This window comes from Zonotrichia albicollis, chromosome 11 (genome assembly GCF_047830755.1).
Source record: "Zonotrichia albicollis isolate bZonAlb1 chromosome 11, bZonAlb1.hap1, whole genome shotgun sequence".
NCBI classification, from domain to species: Eukaryota; Metazoa; Chordata; class Aves; order Passeriformes; family Passerellidae; genus Zonotrichia; species Zonotrichia albicollis.
Genome location: NC_133829.1, coordinates 18,727,856 through 18,745,427, shown reverse-complemented (window position 1 = coordinate 18,745,427; position 17,572 = coordinate 18,727,856). Strand labels below are relative to the sequence as shown.

Here is a 17,572-nt window from a genome sequence, read left to right as displayed (position 1 = left end):
AGGATGGATGGGGTGCAGGGACATGGCCAGCAGGGTTGTAGGAGTCCCCTGCCACTCCCTGTACCCCCTCCCATGTGTGTGTATGACACTCGATGAGCTCATTCCGTGTGAAGGAGCTGATGTTTCTATGACCAGCTCCAGTTCTTCAGAACGAATGAGTCATGCTGCGATAACTCTGAAATATTTTATGTCAGGAATTCTTTTTGATCCCAGGTGTTTGGAATTCTTTGCATATCTGTGAAAATGAAAGAACCTTTAGTACTGGGAGCAGGGAAGCAGCAGCAGTGGTGAGAGCAGAGCCTTTAGGTCTCGATATGTGCTCGAGCAGGAGAAACAAGGAGTCCGGCATAGTCTGATACCTGTTGCTGTTTCAGGGGCATAAAATCCTTAGTCTCTCTCTTTTCTCCCATCCCTCTGTGCCCAGTCGTCATTAATCCTGTGGTTGGGAGAAACTTTACTCCCTGAGAAATACGCAGGGGAGCGAGAGGTGAGGTTACAGCTCGAGGAACGGAGTTACCCTGGGATACGGAGATGAGGGGAAGGGCCAGGCTCAGGGTCAGAGCAGGGAGGGCTGAGGGCAGGGGATAAAGGTGAGCGCCGCCGTGGGGTCAGACACGGAGCGAGGCTCGGGGCTGGGGCCAGGCAGGGGCTGAGGGCCGTGAGAGCTCCGGGGCTCGGCCCGGGGCCCTTCACCAGCACCCCGGCCTCGCACGGCGAGCACGGGACGGAGATCCGGAGCTGCGCCCGGGGAATGCCCGAGTGGGGCGGAGCGGGAGCGCCCAGAGCAGACCTGGTGTGACAGGGGACACCCAGAGCGAGCCCCGCTGTGACACTGTTCACCCAGAGGCAGCCCCAAGTGTGACAAGGGACACCCAGAGTCGGCCCCGCTCTGCCGCTCCCGCCTCACCCGCACTCGGTCCCGCCCCGCCTCACGTCAGCGCCCTCACACACAACTGCCGCCGCGCCGACCCGCCCGCACAGAGCCCCGGTAGCGCGCCGTGATCGTATAGTGGTTAGTACTCTGCGTTGTGGCCGCAGCAACCTCGGTTCGAATCCGAGTCACGGCATCGCCCGGCGGTACCACGGCACACGGGCTCTCTTTTTTTTGGCGTTTTCTTGCTCTGCTGCCTCGTGCTCTGGCTTTTTGTCACGTCGCGCCAATATTTCATTTTTCTTTCTTGCTTTCTGGCGGTTGCCGGCGGGGCTGCGGGGCTGAGCTGGGCCCGGCGCGGGGGGGTCCGCGGGCGCCGGGGAGAGAAGGAGCGGAGGGACTGAAAACAAGAAAATAACACAAGATAAAAAAAAGAACATAAAAGTAGAAATAATAAATTAAATAATAAAATTAAATTTTAAACACACGAAAATAAGAGGAGTCGAGAGAATAAGGTATAAAGTAAGAGTAAAATTAATATATATATATAAAATAGAATTTTTTTAAAAAGTTAAAATAAAAGAAATATTTAAAAGTTAATAAAATTATACAGCTTTATTAAGTAAAATAAAAGTAAATAAAATAACTACATAATTAAATTTAAAGTAATATAAAATTAACTATTAAAATGAACTATTAAAATAAAATATAATAGAAAAAACTAAACGAAAAATAACATTTGATGGCATGAAGGTAAATAAAGAAATAAAAATCAAAAATTGAATAGAAGAAAATTAAAGAAAATATTATTAAGTATAAGAATAAAACAGTAAAAAGTAAAAATGAAAATTAAGTTACGTTAAACAGATAAAATGAAATAGAATTAAATGAAAATAAATAAGCATGTTAAAATAAATTCAAAATAATAAAATTAAGTTCAAAATAATAAGAGAGAATAACAAAACTAAATTATGAAATAAAACCAAAGCGGCGTTTGAGAGGGGAAGAAGTGAAAAAAGAGAGCCCGTGTGCCGTGGTACCGCCGGGCGATGCCGTGACTCGGATTCGAACCGAGGTTGCTGCGGCCACAACGCAGAGTACTAACCACTATACGATCACGGCGCGCTACCGGGGCTCTGTGCGGGCGGGTCGGCGCGGCGGCACTTGTGTGTGAGGGCGCTGACGTGAGGCGGGGCGGGACTGACTCTGGGTGTGCTCGGTCACACTTGGGGCTGCCTCTGGGCGTGCCGTGAATGCCACACTGGGACTGGCTCTGGGTGACCCGTGAGTGACACAACACACCAGGCTGGCTCGAGGAGTGCCGTGAGTGTCACACCGGGGCTGCCTCTGAATGCCCTGGGAGTGGCACACCGGGGCTGCCTCTGGGTGTCCCCTTGTCCAGCTTGTCACACTGTCCCCTTGTCACACTGGGGCTTTCTCTGGGTGTCCCGTGTCACACCGGGGCTGCCTCTGGGTGACCCGTGAGTGCCACACGCGGGGCTGGGGGACCTCCCCGAGGCGCGGTGATGCAGCTTAGCCCAGCGTGGCAGCCGCCGCTTTCATGGTTTCTCTCTCCCTTTGTCACCCCACGCTGCCCGGCGCCATCGCGCCCTCGCTCCGCAGCCCTGGGCAGCTCCAGCGGGATTGGATTGGCCGAATCCTCAGGGAGAAGGCGCCGGGCTGGCACCGAGCGCGGTTTGTTTACGGGCAGCGTGTGGCACGTGGTGCCCTGAGCGCCCCGTGCTATCGCTAATCATCACCAATGCCTGAACTGATTCCTGCCAACCCCGGTTTGGCACCCTCGGAGCCACATCACCGCTCCCTGTGCAAACAAAGCGAGGGAGGTACCAGCAGAGTGCACAAACCTGGGCATTGGATTCCCATCATCTGCGTGGGAAGGCCGTTTCGGACACACAGTGCAAGGGGATGTGTTTGTTGGCTTCCACCCCGTCCCTCTCGGGTACCAGGGCACATGGCTTCATGCCACTGAAACCTTGGAGGCCACGTGTGGCGGGCTCTGTTTTCCTTTGGGAAACATTTCCCGGGGTGGGGTAAAAGTTTGACTTCTACTTTCAATATCTCTCCTGCAGGCTGGTTTTGCCAAGGGGGAAAGTCCCGCGGCTGCCCCTCCTTTGGATGGCACGGTGCCCTGCCCGGCCGCGCCGCTGGGCTTCCCTGCCCGCCCTTCCGGGCAGCCGGGCGTGAGCCCGGGAGGAGCGACGGCCCCAGCCCAGCCCAGCTCTTTGGACCGAGCTGTTAATGGGTAACCGGACCCGGGCCCGGGAGCTGCGGGGCCGGCAGGCTGAGGGTGAGTGCCGGGGGACGGCGGTGCCAGGGCGGGGAAGCCGTGAGGACACGCAGGGCACGAGGCCAGCGGGGGATGAGGGACACGGGGCAGGGGGTGCCGCGGGCACGCTGCTCCAGAGGCTGCGGGGCACACAAGGAGTGAGCAGGGACACAGGTATGCAGGGGGCACTGGGGACAGCCGTCTGCTTCCTCCTTCATTATCTGCCTGTCCCTGTGGTCCAGCTCCTGACGGGACAGCAGCCAATGAGACTGCACCAAAACAAGAGATTTTGGGGCTGGTAGGGTGAGGGACAAGGAGGTGGCATCAGCCCTGGTGTGCACTGAGCCTGAGATGGGGACACAGCCAGGGACCTGGGGTGGTCCTGGAACTCCGTGAGATCCTGGAGGGGTCGCTGAGCCCAGATGGGCACTGGGGAGTGTCCTTGGAGTGGTGATGGACTTGGGGTGGGGGCCCTCCTGATTTGTGCCAGGGTCCTGGAGACACATCCCTGAGCACCAGGAGCACCAGCGATGTTGGAGGCCCTGGGTTCCCACCATGGCCCTGAGTCCTGCCCTGCTGCTGAGGAGCCACAGGGACACACTGGGCCAGGACACTCCAGTGGTTCCCTATGGTGGCTCTGCCAGCCTGTGGAGCCCTGGCCACTCCACCTTCAGCTGCCATGAGGTTCCATGAGGATGTTCTCCAAAACTCTCCACCTTCACCTGTTGCATTTGGGGCTGAGCCCCTTCAATGGACACTGAGAGAAACTGGTGATGACCCTGTGATCTCCATCTTCTTCACACAGAGCTCTACAATTCTCCTCAAAGCAAAGGCAACATCTTACTGCCTCTGTCCTCACACAGAAGCGCTTCTACAGTCAATCACTGCCTTGCCTGCAACTCTCTGCTCTTCCCTCAGCCTTCTCCAGGTAGGGTGGGTGTCCAAACGGGATGCTCCATGGGTTCCTGCCCTGGCATAACACTGCTTCTTCTGGGTTTGCTGGACCAGTTCTCCCAGTATGATTCTCTTTTAGGACCAATCCCTATGCAAACTATCAGTTATTCCTACCCCTCGTTCCTTCACTATGTTAATTATCAGCATGAAAGGATCTTCTTCCTCATCTTACTTGGTTGTATCAAGACCTTTTGAGGATGAAGGATACTTTTAGAAAAATCCCTCTTGCAAAGGTGTTGCGTTGTGATTTCAGGGTTTACCTCAGAAACCCAGTCCCTCCCCTGATAATTCTCTCCCAGGTGTGTCAGTCACCTCTCCTTTCCCTGGAGCACTGTCTGTCAGTCCTGGCATTCCAGAAAGGCTTTGAGTGATTGGCAGATTCAAAGGATGCTCTCTACCCCCGGGGGGGACATTGGGCCATCCAGGTGTCCTTTGTCCCTTGAGACCTCCCCTCCTGTGCCTGGTTGGTGGCTCCCTACCCCTTCCCTCCCCTCTCCCCGGGGTTAAAAGGAACAGCAGCCACGAGGTCTGAGAGTTCTGTTGCTGCATTCAGAGCCCTGCTGGCCAGAATAAAGCTCTGGATCAAAACTCTCCATCAGAACCAACTCCTCTCCTTCACCATCACCATAAAGCTTCTCTGCCAAAGGCTCCATCCCGCCACCACCAGAGCTCCTGCAGGCCTGGATCTGCCTCCATGTGCCCAGCTGCAGCACCCAGCCAGCCAAAAGTGTCTCTGGGGTGAAACACCACAGTGCCACTATTTGGTTCAGCACCAAGGGCCAGACAAGCTCAGGCACGTCCTGTCCAGCTATACTGGTATTATTCCAATACAAAGAGGCTCACAGAGGCTGGTGGGCACTGTCACCAGCTTGGAGGGGGAGTACCAGCACTCCCTGCTGCGTACAGTCCTCTCCTGTAATCCCTTGGAAGCACAGCAAAGACCTCTCTAGAGTTACAGGAATTCAGCCCACCAGCACCATGGCCTGAGGACCCACAGCATGGTCCCTCGATGAGCTGGGGCAGGACCTGCTCTGAACACTGACTGCAAGGGGTGTTCTCCTCTCAGCGCCCCAAAACTGAAAAGCAGAGTGGGACATTTGAGCTTCCCAGAGGTGATCCCATTTTGCTCTCCCCAGCCAGCATCGGACCCTCCCGGGGTTTCCCATATGCACTGAAGCAAAGGAGCTTCTGGAGATGGAAGGAAACCAGATAACCCTGGACAGCCTTGACAAGGGCACAGATAACCCAGCTTTCAGCTTGGAGGTAAGTTTCCCTTCCCTTCCCTTCCCTTCCCTTCCCTTCCCTTCCCTTCCCTTCCCTTCCCTTCCCTTCCCTTCCCTTCCCTTCCCTTCCCTTCCCTTCCCTTCCCTTCCCTTCCCTTCCCTTCCCTTCCCTTCCCTTCCCTTCCCTTCCCTTCCCGGTGCTCAGTAATGGTGTTTTCCAGGGAGAGAACAGACACTATGAGGAACATGGTGATCCACACAGTGAGAGCCAAGAGGAGAGAAGAGAAGGGAGATTCTCCTCCTACTGCAGGTGGGATGATCTGCACAGATGTGTGAGCTCTGCCAGAGTACAAACCTGTTTTGGGAACAGAGTAGGGTGGTATCGAGGTGGGGACAGTGTCTGATGGCTCCGTGTGGCCCTGTAGGGTGCCACTGGCAGGTCTCTGTCCCCACAGCAGGTGACAGTGAGCGTGCTGGGGTTCCCACCTGTACCATCTCCTGCTGCTGGCAGTGCCCAGCGGGAGCCACGCTCATGGCCTGGCTCTGCTGGGTTGGTGCACTTGGGGAGGTTTAGCTTGGCTGATGTTCCTGTCCATCTTCTGTGTCTCTCATGTCTCTGCACATGACTCTCCCCAGGAAGGCCCTGCAGCCAGCATCCAAGGCCCAGCATTTCTGCAAGGCTCATGCCAAGGTGGTGAGAAGAGTTCTCCTGGGGCTCCTTGCAGTAGGTGAGGACTGAGACTCCACATCCCCACCCCTTCGGCTGGCTGTGCCTCCAGACTCCACTGACTGAGCACTGTCCAGTGTGTGGAGGTTGTATCCACCCCCAGCAGCCTCACTGCCCCCTCCTCACCCCGCCACTGCTGCCCAGCTCTATCTTCATTCACCTCCCTGTCCCCCTGCCCTTTCTGCACCTGCCCAAAGGGTTTACTGTGCCCCTGCTGCTCCCTGCTGCGGTGGTGCCCTTAAGCTCTCCTCACGCAAAGATGGGATCCTCAAGGGTGGCCAGGGAAGGACACTGGGAGGAAATGAACCTTGTGGTTGGCCCCAGTGAGTTATGGACCCGTGATCCTACAGCCCTGATGTTTCTGACTCCCAATGTGCCTTCTCCAGCCTACCTGTGCTACTTCATTGCGGCCTGCTACCTCAACTTCCAGCGAGCCCTCGCCTTGGTGGTGATAACTGCTGTGGTTGTCTTCTTCATCTGCTGGGAGCTCTTCCAGAAGCACTTTGGGGCAAAGGTTCTGCTGCTCCTCCGCCCCGTTGGGAAGTGCTTCCAAAAGGTCTGGCCATGGCTGAAATGGTGAGTCAGGAGAAGGAAGGGCCAGATCCCTCCCCACACCTGGGTTCCCTCCCATGGCTCTGCATGTGCCAAGCTGGCACCTGGCAAATGCTGAGCATGGCCCAGCCTGGGGACCCCTTAAAAGCATTGCAGAGATGTCTGTGTGCTCTGCCTCAGTAGTGATGGCTGTTCACAGCCTCACTTGTGCCTGAGCCCCAGGTTTCTGCGCATACATGGACCTTACAGTGGCAATTCCACACAGTGGGCTCCTGCCCTTCATGAGCTTCCCTCCCTGTGGGGACATCATCTTGCTGACAGTCTGGGGTTTCCTCTGCAGGCTCGTGTGGGTGGCCCTCCTGGCAGGCCTGATTGTGTGGCTGGTTTTGGACACTGGCAGAAACCCAGAGCAGCTCATCTCATTAGCTGGCTTCTTCGTTTTGGTGCTGTTCCTGTTCGCCTGCTCCAAGCACCACGGTGCGGTACGTGTTTCAGGTGTGGCTGACCATCAGGCCCCTTGCAGGAGGTGACACCGAGCTCTGGAGAAGCTCTTTGTTCCCCCTGGTATCCCCTTCTCTGGAGGAAGCAGAAGCCCAGCAGAGCTGGGCAGAGCTGGGTGCAGCTTGAGCAGCTGAACTGGTTGGGTGGATAGACCCCAAAGCCACCTCGCTGCTCTTCATCCCATTGCTCTCCTTCCCACTTCCCAACCCAGGGCTCCCCTGCATGCCTCTGTCCTGTTTTCTGCCATGTGGGTGAGACCCAGAAACCCAGCACCAGACCCACATCTGGGCTTCAGGTGCTTTGGGAGCCTTGGCCAGAAGGGATTGAAATCCTGGTGGTTTTCAGCCCAAACTGCTGCAATGCTTTGGGCAGCCTCTCCATCCTGCTCCTCCAAAGGGTTATTGAACAAACAGTTTCAATCTAGCAGCACTGTGCTACCAATCATCATAAGGTCTTTGTGCTTGTATCCCTGGCAGGTTATGTTCCAGCCAGTTCCAGAGTCTCACCAACTCACTTCTGGCTCTGTCACCAACCCACATTTGTTGGTTTCTGTAACACTTTACTGGTCTGCCCATGATCTTCACCCGGGGGCAGTGTGTGGTGTTTGTTGTGTGCTGGAAAGCAGAGGGGGAAGCCTGTAGGCCTTGAAAACATTTCATCTCCTGTTCTGCTTTTTGTCCCCAGGTGTCCTGGAGAGCCGTTATCTGGGGCCTTGGTTTGGAGTTCTTACTCGGACTCTTTGTCCTGCGAACGACTCCTGGCAACCAGGCTTTCCAGTGGCTGGGAGACCAGGTCCAGGTACTGCATCTACTCATCCCATCCTGTGCTGTACCCTGAGATGGACAGGAAAAGCAGAGTGTGGCATGGGGAGGGGACACGGCAGGGATTGCATGCTCGGGACTGAAGGGCAGCCAACTCTTCCCTGGCTTTCTGCAGCAGCCCAGAGCCCTCTGTGTGCTCCCCTTTCTAGGCTGTAGCTGGGCCATGTGGCTTTGGGATAGCCCACCAGGATCCCCACCTTAGGTCTCAGAGGGGCACTCTCTGGTGTGCAGTGAAGTGAGCTATGGGACTGAGGGCACAGCCGCTCATTAGGCAGAATGAGATATCAGGGAGGGACCTGATGGAGATCTCTGTCCTACAGTGTAACTTCTTCCCTTGCAGTACTTCCTGGGCTACACCACAGCTGGCTCCAGCTTTGTCTTTGGGAACACACTCATTGAAGACATCTTTGCCTTCCAGGTCAGTCAAGGAATGGGGAATGGGGCATGGGGAGGTTTTCTTCTGGTCTGCCTCTTTGCTGGGTCCTGGAGAGCACAGAGCTAAATGCAGCCAGATCTGCTGTGGTAGAGCTCAGCCATCTCAGAGATGGATCTCCCTCAGCTATGCATCCACCTGTGGGCTCCCTCAGTGCCACGGAGGATTTGCAGGGGTCCCTGTCCCTCCTGCCAGCCTGGCTGGGTGTTGTGGCACCCCAGCAGTGTGGGCTGGCGGTGCAGTACCACACCATGCCCAGCCTGGTGCCCACAGGTGCTGGGATGTGTGGCTCAGCTCTCCTTTAACCCTGTGCCTTGCCTGCAGAGCCTGCCCATCATTGTTTTCTTCAGCTGTGTGATGTCCATCCTCTACTATCTCGGTGTCATGCAGTGGATTATTCTCAAGGTAGGGCCTCACTCCTTATCTGGGATGGCAGTGGGAAGGAGAAGAACCTGCTGGGCTCTCTGTCTACTATGGTCAGCTGAGAGCAGTCCCAGAAAAATTGTCATGGTACTAATTTGGGGTGATTTGTCTTGCTTAAAAGGACAGACACAACCCCTGTCTTTCTAGCACATCCTTCTCAGAAAGCTTAAAAACTGAACCCTAGAGCTGATGTTTCCTCCAGGTCTGGAGGTGCTTCCCAGGACCAGCTCCATGCAGGGGCCAAACAGTGCCTGGCTTGTGGGTATGGTGGCAGGGTGCCTGCAGCTCTGTCAACACAGTGGCCTTGTCTTTCCCCAGATCTCCTGGGTGCTTCAAATCTCAATGGGCACCACTGCCACCGAGACTCTCAGCGTGGCAGGGAACATTTTTGTGGGACAGGTAAGGTCCTGCTCTGGCAGCAGATCCAGCTCCTCAGTGCTTGCAGCTGAGCCTGCCCTGGAGAAAGGGTCTTCTCCCTCCCCCTGTGAGACCTATATGGCCCCATCCTGAGGACAGCAGGGTTTTCTCCTCCTGCACAGACCGAAGCGCCGCTGCTCATCCGCCCGTACCTCGCAGACATGACCCTGTCAGAAATCCATGCTGTGATGACTGGTGGCTTCTCCACCATCGCAGGCAGCGTGATGGGGGCCTACATATCCTTTGGGGTGAGTAGCTGGACCCACATGCTCCCTGCCACAGGCCACTGACATGCAAGAACTGCCCTGGACTTGGGGAAGACCCCCAGCAGGTGCCTCATGTCCCCTTCCCCAAGCAGGATGAGAGCAGGGTGTCCAGACCCACCTTGTCCCAAAGACACCTGATCCAGCCCCACCTTTGCTGGCCTGGCCAGAGCCCTGGAGCCCTGCCAGGTAGAAGGCAATGCTATGGGATCCCTTACCCTGTGTCCCTGCACAGCGAACAGAGCAAATCCCACAGAACCATAGGATAAGATAGTCCAGAAAGACCCTCTGGTGGGGGGTCTCTGACCCACCCTCCTGCCAACTGAGGTTATGGCAACTGAGGGGATGCCCAGGACCTTGTCCAGGTTGGTGGTGAACATCCTATGGATGGAAATTCCCCCAACCCCTCTGATTTTCCCCACAGGCACCTCAGACACAAGAAACAATTTTTCCTTATATTCAAATGAAACAGTGTCTGTGATTCTCACCTTTTCACTGACTATCACTGAGCAGTGTCTCCCCTCTAACCCCCTTTTAAACAGAAACAGCAATACCCAGCCCCCTCCTCTTCTCCCAAGGGAAGAATCCCTGCTCCTCCAGCATTGCCTGGGCACCAAGCCTCCAGGGATGCCCTCTCCAGTTCATCAGTGCTCCGAAAAAACCTTTCCCTTAACCTGCTGCCTGAGCTCCTGCTATTTAAATGTTAATTAGTGTCCTTAAATGGGGAACCAAAGGTGGAAGGTCAGAGAAATGAGACGTTGCCAGGGGAGGGGTGAGGCTGGGAGCTTGGTCAGCAGGTAGAAGGTAGCAGTGTTATTCAACATATTGCTCTGATACCAATAAAAAGGGACAAGGAAGGGACAAGAACCATTATGATTAAGTCAAACAGCAGGAGAGATTAACATCACCAAGGCTACAATCTCTGCAGCTCCAGCAATTGCCTCCATGCAGGCAAGCTGCCCCATGTGCACGGCTGCTTAGATGGGAAAACAGCCAATTTTCCCACCTCCAGCAAGTGGAGAGCCCTGAACTGCTCTGAGTGTCACAGGCTGATGCCAGGCACGTGCTGGACCGGCTGATGCCAGGCACGTACCACCCTGGGGTGGCAGTTCATGGGGCACAGCCCTGCGCAGAGGTGCCTATGCCTCTGGTGTGCACGTTGCAGATTGATGCAGGATCACTGATTGCAGCTTCGGTGATGGCTGCGCCCTGTGCCCTCGGCATGGCCAAACTTGTCTACCCTGAAGTGGAGGAGTCCAAGTTCAAGGGCAAAGCAAGTGTCCGCATCTCCCGAGGGTGAGTGTGAGCAGAGGGGCAGTGCAGTGGGGCTGCACGTGGCCGGGCACTGCAGGGCAGCTGTGCTGGCACTGCAGGGTGTGCCCACATCCATGGAGTGAGCGCCGACCTGGCATGGGGGATGCCCAGCCAGATGAGTACATTGGGGTCTGTTCCCATGCAGGGAAGAGCAGAACATCTTGGAAGCTGCTAGCAATGGGGCTGCCAACTCCGTGGGGCTCGTGGCCAACATTGCGGCCAACCTCATCGCCTTCCTGGCCGTGCTGGAGTTCATCAACGCTGCCCTGCGCTGGTTCGGGGAGATGGTGGACATCGAGGGTCTTACCTTCCAGGTATCCCCAAGAGCCAGCAGATCCTGCATCCCACACCCATCCCCACCTCAGTGGGCTGCTGAGACCCTTGCTGGGTTTTGGCAAACACTGGCAGCAGATGTCCAATCTGGTAGCCGTGCAGGTCAGCTCTGAGTCGTTCCCTTCTGGGATGCTTTTCCCAGGTGATCTGCTCCTATGTCCTTATGCCTTTGGCCTTTCTCATGGGAGCAGACTGGGCAGACTCACCGATAGTGGCTGAGCTCCTGGGGATCAAGATCTTCCTGAACGAGTTTGTGGCGTACCAGCAGCTGTCCACGTACAAGAAGAACCGTCTGATGGGCCTGGAGGAGTGGGACGGGAGCCGGAAGCAGTGGATATCTGTGAGGGCACCTGCCACCCTGCCAGGCACAGGGCAGGGATAGAGCCAGCTGGAATGGGGCATGGCATCTGCCCAGGCAGGGTGGTGGTGGGCAGGAGAGGATCATAGAACCATTTAGTTAGGAAAAGCCCTCTAAGATCATTGAACCAAGGATGATGGTGCTGGGAGTGGGAGGGCACTTGGATGTTTGCTAATGGCATGGTGTGGGAAGAAGGAGTCAGTGAAGTTCTTTCCCATTCATCCTGCTCCTTGATGGAAAGATCATGGTGCTACAGGGCCCCTTGTCCCCCCAGCCCAGCCTCTTCCAGGAAGAGCCTTCATGCTTGCTCCCAAAAACACCTGACAGAGAAGGGACTGGGGTGGGGGACTTCTCTCTATCATGTCTGTCTGGGAGCTCCAGTGTGGTGCTCAGCTCTGGGGCTGCTCCTGGGCAGACACGACTATCCCCTGCTGCTGTGCCCTCCAGGAGCGAGCCGAGAGCATCACCACCTTTGCCCTCTGCGGATTCGCCAACCTCAGCTCCATTGGCATCATGCTGGGAGGCCTGTGTGAGTGTGACTGACATCCTGAGTGCCTGGGCACTCTGGGAGTGGGGTCCTGGGTCAGGGAGCAAGAGCTCAGCTGAGGCAGGAGGAATTTGCTGTCCTTAAGCCTCCATGTTTGGTCTCTACCAGATAAAAAACGAGGATTTGCATGAGGCAACCAGGATGATTTTGCACTGCACCCATGGGCAAGCCTGGGTATCACCCAGACACAGGGGAAAGAGCAGAGAGACTCCTGTGCTGGGGGTGCTCTGGTGGATCACCCATAGGTGCTGGGTGGGCACAGATCTGTGCCAGGATGGACAGAGAGCAGACTGGGTGCTGGCTGGGATCACCACACCCTCCAGACAGCAGGAGTTGGGGTGGGCAGGGCACTCAGGACTGAGGAGGGTATCATGATGTCCCCATCTGTCCCCCATGCAGTGTAGAGCAGGAGCAAGGATCTGACTGACCCCCCTGTCTGTTCTGCCCCCACAGCTTCCATGGTGCCCGAGCGCAAGGGTGACTTGGCCTCGGTGGTGCTGCGGGCGCTGCTCACTGGCATGTGCGTCTCCATGCTCAATGCCTGCCTGGCAGGTAGGTCTCTGCCCACCAGAGAGGCCCAGGGAGGGGCAGGCACAGGGCTGAGGACCCCATAAATGCAGCATTCAGGGATGGAGGTGGCTGGCCTGGCTCCCCATGGCTCTGCCTTCAAACCCTGCTCTCCCCTCATGGCTCTGCCAAGGGCAGCCCAAGCCCAACAGCTCTCCTGGGGCCCCTCATCCTTCTCTGGGCTGGAACATTTCAAGGGCAACTTTTGGAGTGTGGCAAGGAGCTCTCTGAAGTCTTGGGGGGTGAGGTGGAACCTGCACAGTCCCAGGTACAGGATTTGCAAGGAAGTATAGTCAGGGTGTGGGACTTGTGAGCAGGCATGGGGTACAGAGCTCACAGCTTGCTTGAGGTATGGAATTTGGATCCATGGTCCCTCTGAAGTCCCAACAGAAGATCTTGTCCCCCAGGTCTCCTCTATGTGCCAACAGAGGTGGGTGACTGCGCCACGTTCTTCAGCACCGCCAACTTCAGCTCAACCAGCTACACCATGTACACCTGCTGTAAGCAGCTCTTTGCCAGGTGGGTGTGAGGGGCCCCAGAGCCATCTGGTCCTGCCCAAGGACCCGGTGCTGGGGCAGCAGCTTGTCCTGACCCTGTCTCTCCTTCCAGCTCAGTGCTCCAGAACGGGACTCTGACCTTCACGGGATCCTGGGGTGAGCAGGCAGGCAGCGAGCAGTGGCTCAAGGAGTGCTGTGCACACTACAACCACACGTCCTGTGCGTGGACATTCTAGAACTGGAGGAGCACCAGGGCCTACAAGGCCTATCCCCAACAGCAGAAAAAACCCCAACAGAAACCTGAGCGTCTGGTCTTCTCCACTCCAGCGCCGACAGACAGCTGCCTGCACCCTGCAACCTGCACCCTTAGGTGCTGGCCCTGTGGACACGAGGGAGCAGCTCCCAAATAAATTATGGCAACCCTTGTGTGCTTGCCCTCAGACCCTCTGGCCCTTGACTATGGCTGTTGCACACAGCACAAGGTGGTTTGCTGGGGCTGCACCCCAAGCCCACTGCAGACTGTCTGCTGCCAGCCTTGGGTTCTGGCCCCAGCCTCCCTCTTCTCCCCCACGGGACATGGATGGAACACAAAGCCAACCCACTGTACTTGGGTGCAGCTCTCCCAGAGGGACCACAGTGCCAGGGAACAGGCCAGTCCTTCTCACTTTATTGCACTCGAGAGCACCCAGTCCAACGCAGCCGCGTTCCGTACATCGGTATCTCACAGCCACCCAAGGACAAAGCACCTGGAGCCCAGAGCACACCACGCTCCCAGCCCGGCCCCTTCCCTCCACCAGGCTGCACTGAGCCACTGCTTGGGGCCCCATCCTGCAGGGTGCAGGCATCCAGCACCCTCCTGCAACGCCCTGAGGAAGGGGATGCTCTGCAGGGTGAGCGAGCAGACAGCTCCTGTGCTTGTCCATCACTGCCTCGAGCCAGGGCCAGCAGGATTTGGAGTGGGTACTGCCAGCTGCTGCTGGAGTCCAGCCTGTGCCAAGCAGGGGTGATGCTGAGCACCAGATTGTGCTGTGGGGCTAGGGCATACAGGGTCTATGTATGGCAGGGGGCAAGGAGCAGCGATTCCTGTGGGACAGACAACCCCACATACCAAGGCAGAGCCCGGTATGGAGGGGAAGTCACCCCTTTGCCCTGCTCCCTGGTATCCCATGTGAGGTAGAGCTTCCTTACCATAGCACCAGCCACCATCCAGAGCAGCACAGCCACCCAGCAACGGGGGGGGGAGACTTCCCTGGGAAGCAGGGGAGGGCAGGGGTGCAAAATCCCAGCCCTATGCAGCTGCTGGTACTACTGGCAAACACCTGCCCTGGAACCAGCTAACACCCCAGGGCCGCACTCCATAGCAGAGGAGCCCTGCAGCAACTGCTGCAACCCTCTGCAGGAAAAAGGGTGTGCCAGGGCATTGGGGACTGCCAGGGCACTGGTGGGAGTCTCATCCTTGACAGTGCTGGCAAGGCTTGGCCCGGTCACTTTATGGGGTCACAGAGAGGGACATGAGGTGCTGGGAACCACAAGGGTGTCCAGGACTCCCAGTCTGCTGGGGAGCCAGGCAAGGACATTCTCCCTTGAGCCTACAGAGCTCCAGGGAGAAGCTCTGCCCCTGCCTTAAGGAAGGCCTATGGAAAGTTGAGAGAGGAAAGCGAGTCCGAGCATGGAGAGGCACTCGGCCCCACAGGCTCCAGCAGCAGCTCCTGGAGAGAGGCACTGGGGAGGTGGCCTGTGCCTCACAGCCCCCTGGCCCGGCCCAGCCACTCACAATTAGCACACACCACACAATGCAAGCGCTGCGGGCCGGCCAGGAGAAGGCCACTGCCAGGGTCTCCCTTCCCCACTGCTCACGTGCTGGGCCCAGGCTGGGAGCCAGAGCAGGAATCTCAGCTGCAGCAGCTCTGACTACTGTGGGCAGCCAGCTCTGTTGCTCTCTCCTGACCTGGGTTTGCAGGCTGTTGAGGCCTCCCCTGTTTCTGCAGCTCTCCGGGAGCTCTTGGGGCTCACAGAAGCCTTGCGGGTGCTCTGAGGACTTGTCAGCACCTTCTTTTGGAGCTGGGGGCTGGACTGGGCAGACTTCCTGCCCAGGCAGGGACTCCTGGAGCCCTTGGGCTTGGCTGGCTCCAGCATCTTCAGGCCCAGGATGCTGCAGTAGTGATTGCACTTGTGAGCGGCCGGGAACTGCTCCAGCAGGGAGGGAAAGCAGCTCTCCTTCAGCCCCTGGTACCTGCCAACACAGCTATCCTCAGCTCCTGCTCTGCACCAGGAGATGTCCCACCAGGGCACAGAGGTGAGGATGGAGCCTGACCACGGTTCCCACCATGGCAGACCTGGGGACAGCCAGGGCCACCCAGCTCCAGAGCTGGAAGTCACTCACCCTTTCAGGTTGGTAGCGATCCGCACATTGGTCAACTTCCAGCCCACTCCTGTAATTTAAGAGGACAACCAGTCTCTGTCCAGGGAAGGACAGCCACCAGTACCAAGGACAGGTCATTGCCCTGGGTAGAGGGTTCCATGGCATGGGGTGGGAGAGGGGCAGGAAGGCAAGCCTGGGCTTTTCTTTCTTTCCAGACTGGAGGGGGGTGATGGGCCATGGGCACCACACAGGAGATCCCCTTACCTTCCATGTCAGTCACGAGGATGTTTCCATTTGTCCACTGGTAAACCCAGTGCTGGAAGGTGCAGCATTTGAGCACAATCTCCGAGGTGCCTCGTGCCACCAAGCTGCCATCTCTCTCAGTGACACAGTACTGCTCACAGGGCCTGCCAAGGTCCTCCTCCATTGTGGCATAAGGGATGTTGTTGGCCGGACGATAAATCAGGTACAGAGGAATTATCCTGTGTGGGAGTTCACAGACAATGTCAGCATGGTGAGCTCCCCTCCTCTGCAAGTGGAGATTCACACCACAGTCTGCAACCCTGGCACTTGCCTTCCTCCCAGTATCCCTTCCATTTGTGGGAGTAGAGTGCACTGTCTTTGGGATGCCCCAACACCCACAGGGAAGCTTCCCACCGTCCCCTGCAATGCTCTGCCAGGGCATTAAGCCAGTGGAGGTGCAGCACATCACTTACTCAGGCACTGCTCCAAAATCAGGGACTGCTCGTGCCTCAGCAGCAAAGATCTTGCAGTACTCACGACTGGAGTTTTGGACTTTACATTCCTGGAAGTGCAAACAGAGGAGTCAAGAACCTGTTCCATCATGCACGACTGCCTCCCTGGGACCACTGCCAATTGTTTCCCTGTCCTGGTGGTCAAAGGGTGATGGGAAAGTCCTGGGCAACTCCACATTGCTCAGATGGAAGAGCTGAAGCTAAGAATGGCAAGGACATGTCCAGTCCCCTGGCTAGAGCACCCCAGAGCATTCCAAAAGTGGAAGGAAATAGCAAAGATGGGCACAGAGCTGGGGACTGTCTGGGGACCAACTCATACACAGGTGGGGAGGGTGGGAGGGAGAAAGGTGGATGATGGCCCACAAGGATGCCCACCTGGATGGTGATATCATAGTTCTTCTCGACGAGGCTGTTCTCATTCTTGGTCCCAAAGACGATGAAGTTGTGCACTTTGATGACGCAGGTGTGGCCGGACTCGAAGATGGGCTCCAGGCCGTAGATGGCCCTGGCACGGCAGGCCTTGCGCAGGAAACCGGCGCCCACCTCCAGGTCCTCGCTGACCACGCGCCCGAAGAGCTTATCCCCCCAATAGCCTGCATCAGCCAAACCCTTGGCAAACACCATGGGTGTCATCTCGATCTCCTCTCCAACTGGTGGGAGGAAGAGCTGGTGAGGAGGGGACAGCATGGGCACGTCCTGCTTCTGCCCCAGAGCTGCCTGCCCCACTCAGCAAGGGGCAGAGTCACAGCTCAGCACGTGGCCCTTACCTTCAATCTCCTCCCGCAGGATAAATCCTGACAACACTAGAGGAGACAAAAAGCAACGAGGTGTCAAGGTCCTGCCATGATCCCACCTTGCCCCATGCACTTGCACAGCTAGGGATGGCAGGCAGGATGGTGGGAATCAGTTGGCCCACAGAGGCAAAAGCACCTCACAGAGGCGTGGATACAGAACATGCCAAGGCTCCCCCACTGCAGCCTGGCACCAAGCCTTCTCTGCAGTTGGCCACACCACCCCATGGCACACCCAGGAAGCTGTGAGAGGCTGCTGAGGGCTCCTCACCTTCTGGGCTGAGCAGGAAATCTGTGGAGTCGGTGCCGTACTCGTTGCTGATCACACACCGATAGACCCCGCAGTCCTTCTGGGATGCCTGCACAACAGCCAAAGCTGCCTGGCCCTCATCACCAGCACTGCAAAAGAAATGGAGCATGGCCACATCCCCGTGTGGTGGTGGGGCCACACGGGGGCCCTGTGACAGGCACTGTGGGTGGGCAACATCCTGCCCTTGGGGAGATGGAGGAAGGCTACAAACAAAGCCATCCCAAGGGCAGCCCAGCTGTTCCCCCAGCATGTCACAGCACCAGGAG

General features: G+C 56.9%; 2 protein-coding genes and 2 non-coding genes across 7 annotated transcripts in view; 2 read left to right on the top strand and 2 right to left on the bottom strand.

Annotated features, from left to right (window-relative positions):
• The first annotated feature begins 995 nt into the window (after positions 1-995).
• TRNAH-GUG (transfer RNA histidin (anticodon GUG)) lies at positions 996-1,067 on the top strand. The gene has a single exon. It is a non-coding gene; the product is annotated as a tRNA-His (tRNA).
• An 854-nt stretch (positions 1,068-1,921) lies between these two features.
• Positions 1,922-1,993, bottom strand: TRNAH-GUG (transfer RNA histidin (anticodon GUG)). The gene has a single exon. It is a non-coding gene; the product is annotated as a tRNA-His (tRNA).
• An 895-nt stretch (positions 1,994-2,888) lies between these two features.
• LOC102072956 (sodium/nucleoside cotransporter 1) lies at positions 2,889-13,525 on the top strand. Of its 3 annotated transcripts, XM_074549711.1 has the most exons (19): positions 2,889-3,179; positions 3,964-4,086; positions 5,249-5,375; positions 5,557-5,645; positions 5,972-6,063; positions 6,449-6,638; positions 6,955-7,096; positions 7,800-7,913; positions 8,277-8,354; positions 8,694-8,774; positions 9,111-9,191; positions 9,332-9,457; positions 10,638-10,768; positions 10,932-11,100; positions 11,262-11,459; positions 11,925-12,006; positions 12,478-12,576; positions 12,999-13,110; positions 13,201-13,525. In XM_074549711.1, the coding sequence occupies exons 3-19, from the start codon at positions 5,307-5,309 to the stop codon at positions 13,322-13,324; spliced, it is 1,977 nt and encodes a 658-aa protein (XP_074405812.1). In that variant the 5' UTR covers positions 2,889-3,179; positions 3,964-4,086; positions 5,249-5,306; the 3' UTR covers positions 13,325-13,525. The 3 variants fall into 3 exon arrangements, with proteins under 3 accessions (XP_074405812.1, XP_074405811.1, XP_014124820.2); XM_074549710.1 differs by lacking the exon at positions 2,889-3,179 and having other exon boundaries at positions 3,756-4,086; positions 5,253-5,375; XM_014269345.3 differs by lacking the exon at positions 2,889-3,179 and having other exon boundaries at positions 3,962-4,086.
• Positions 13,494-17,572, bottom strand: part of ALPK3 (alpha kinase 3) — a 32,726-nt gene continuing 28,647 nt past the window's right edge. For both annotated transcript variants that reach the window (XM_074549709.1, XM_014269386.3), the window contains 7 exons: positions 17,268-17,395; positions 16,973-17,008; positions 16,581-16,855; positions 16,167-16,255; positions 15,715-15,932; positions 15,472-15,520; positions 13,494-15,321 (listed from right to left, as the gene is read on the bottom strand). In XM_074549709.1, the coding sequence (XP_074405810.1) occupies positions 15,000-15,321; positions 15,472-15,520; positions 15,715-15,932; positions 16,167-16,255; positions 16,581-16,855; positions 16,973-17,008; positions 17,268-17,395 (1,117 nt within the window). In that variant the 3' untranslated portion in view covers positions 13,494-14,999. The remainder of the gene's footprint in view (positions 15,322-15,471; positions 15,521-15,714; positions 15,933-16,166; positions 16,256-16,580; positions 16,856-16,972; positions 17,009-17,267; positions 17,396-17,572) is intronic.

What these genes read in the sequence shown, in the direction of transcription:
- LOC102072956 (XM_074549710.1), top strand. Translation starts at nt 3,787, where the DNA reads ATGGTGGCTCTGCCAGCCTGTGGAGCCCTGGCCACTCCACCTTCAGCT. An exon ending in GCCGGAAGCAGTGGATATCT is followed by an intron (nt 11,460 to 11,924) that starts GTGAGGGCACCT and finishes TGTGCCCTCCAG; the next exon opens with GAGCGAGCCGAGAGCATCAC. An exon ending in TGTAAGCAGCTCTTTGCCAG is followed by an intron (nt 13,111 to 13,200) that starts GTGGGTGTGAGG and finishes CTCTCCTTCCAG; the next exon opens with CTCAGTGCTCCAGAACGGGA.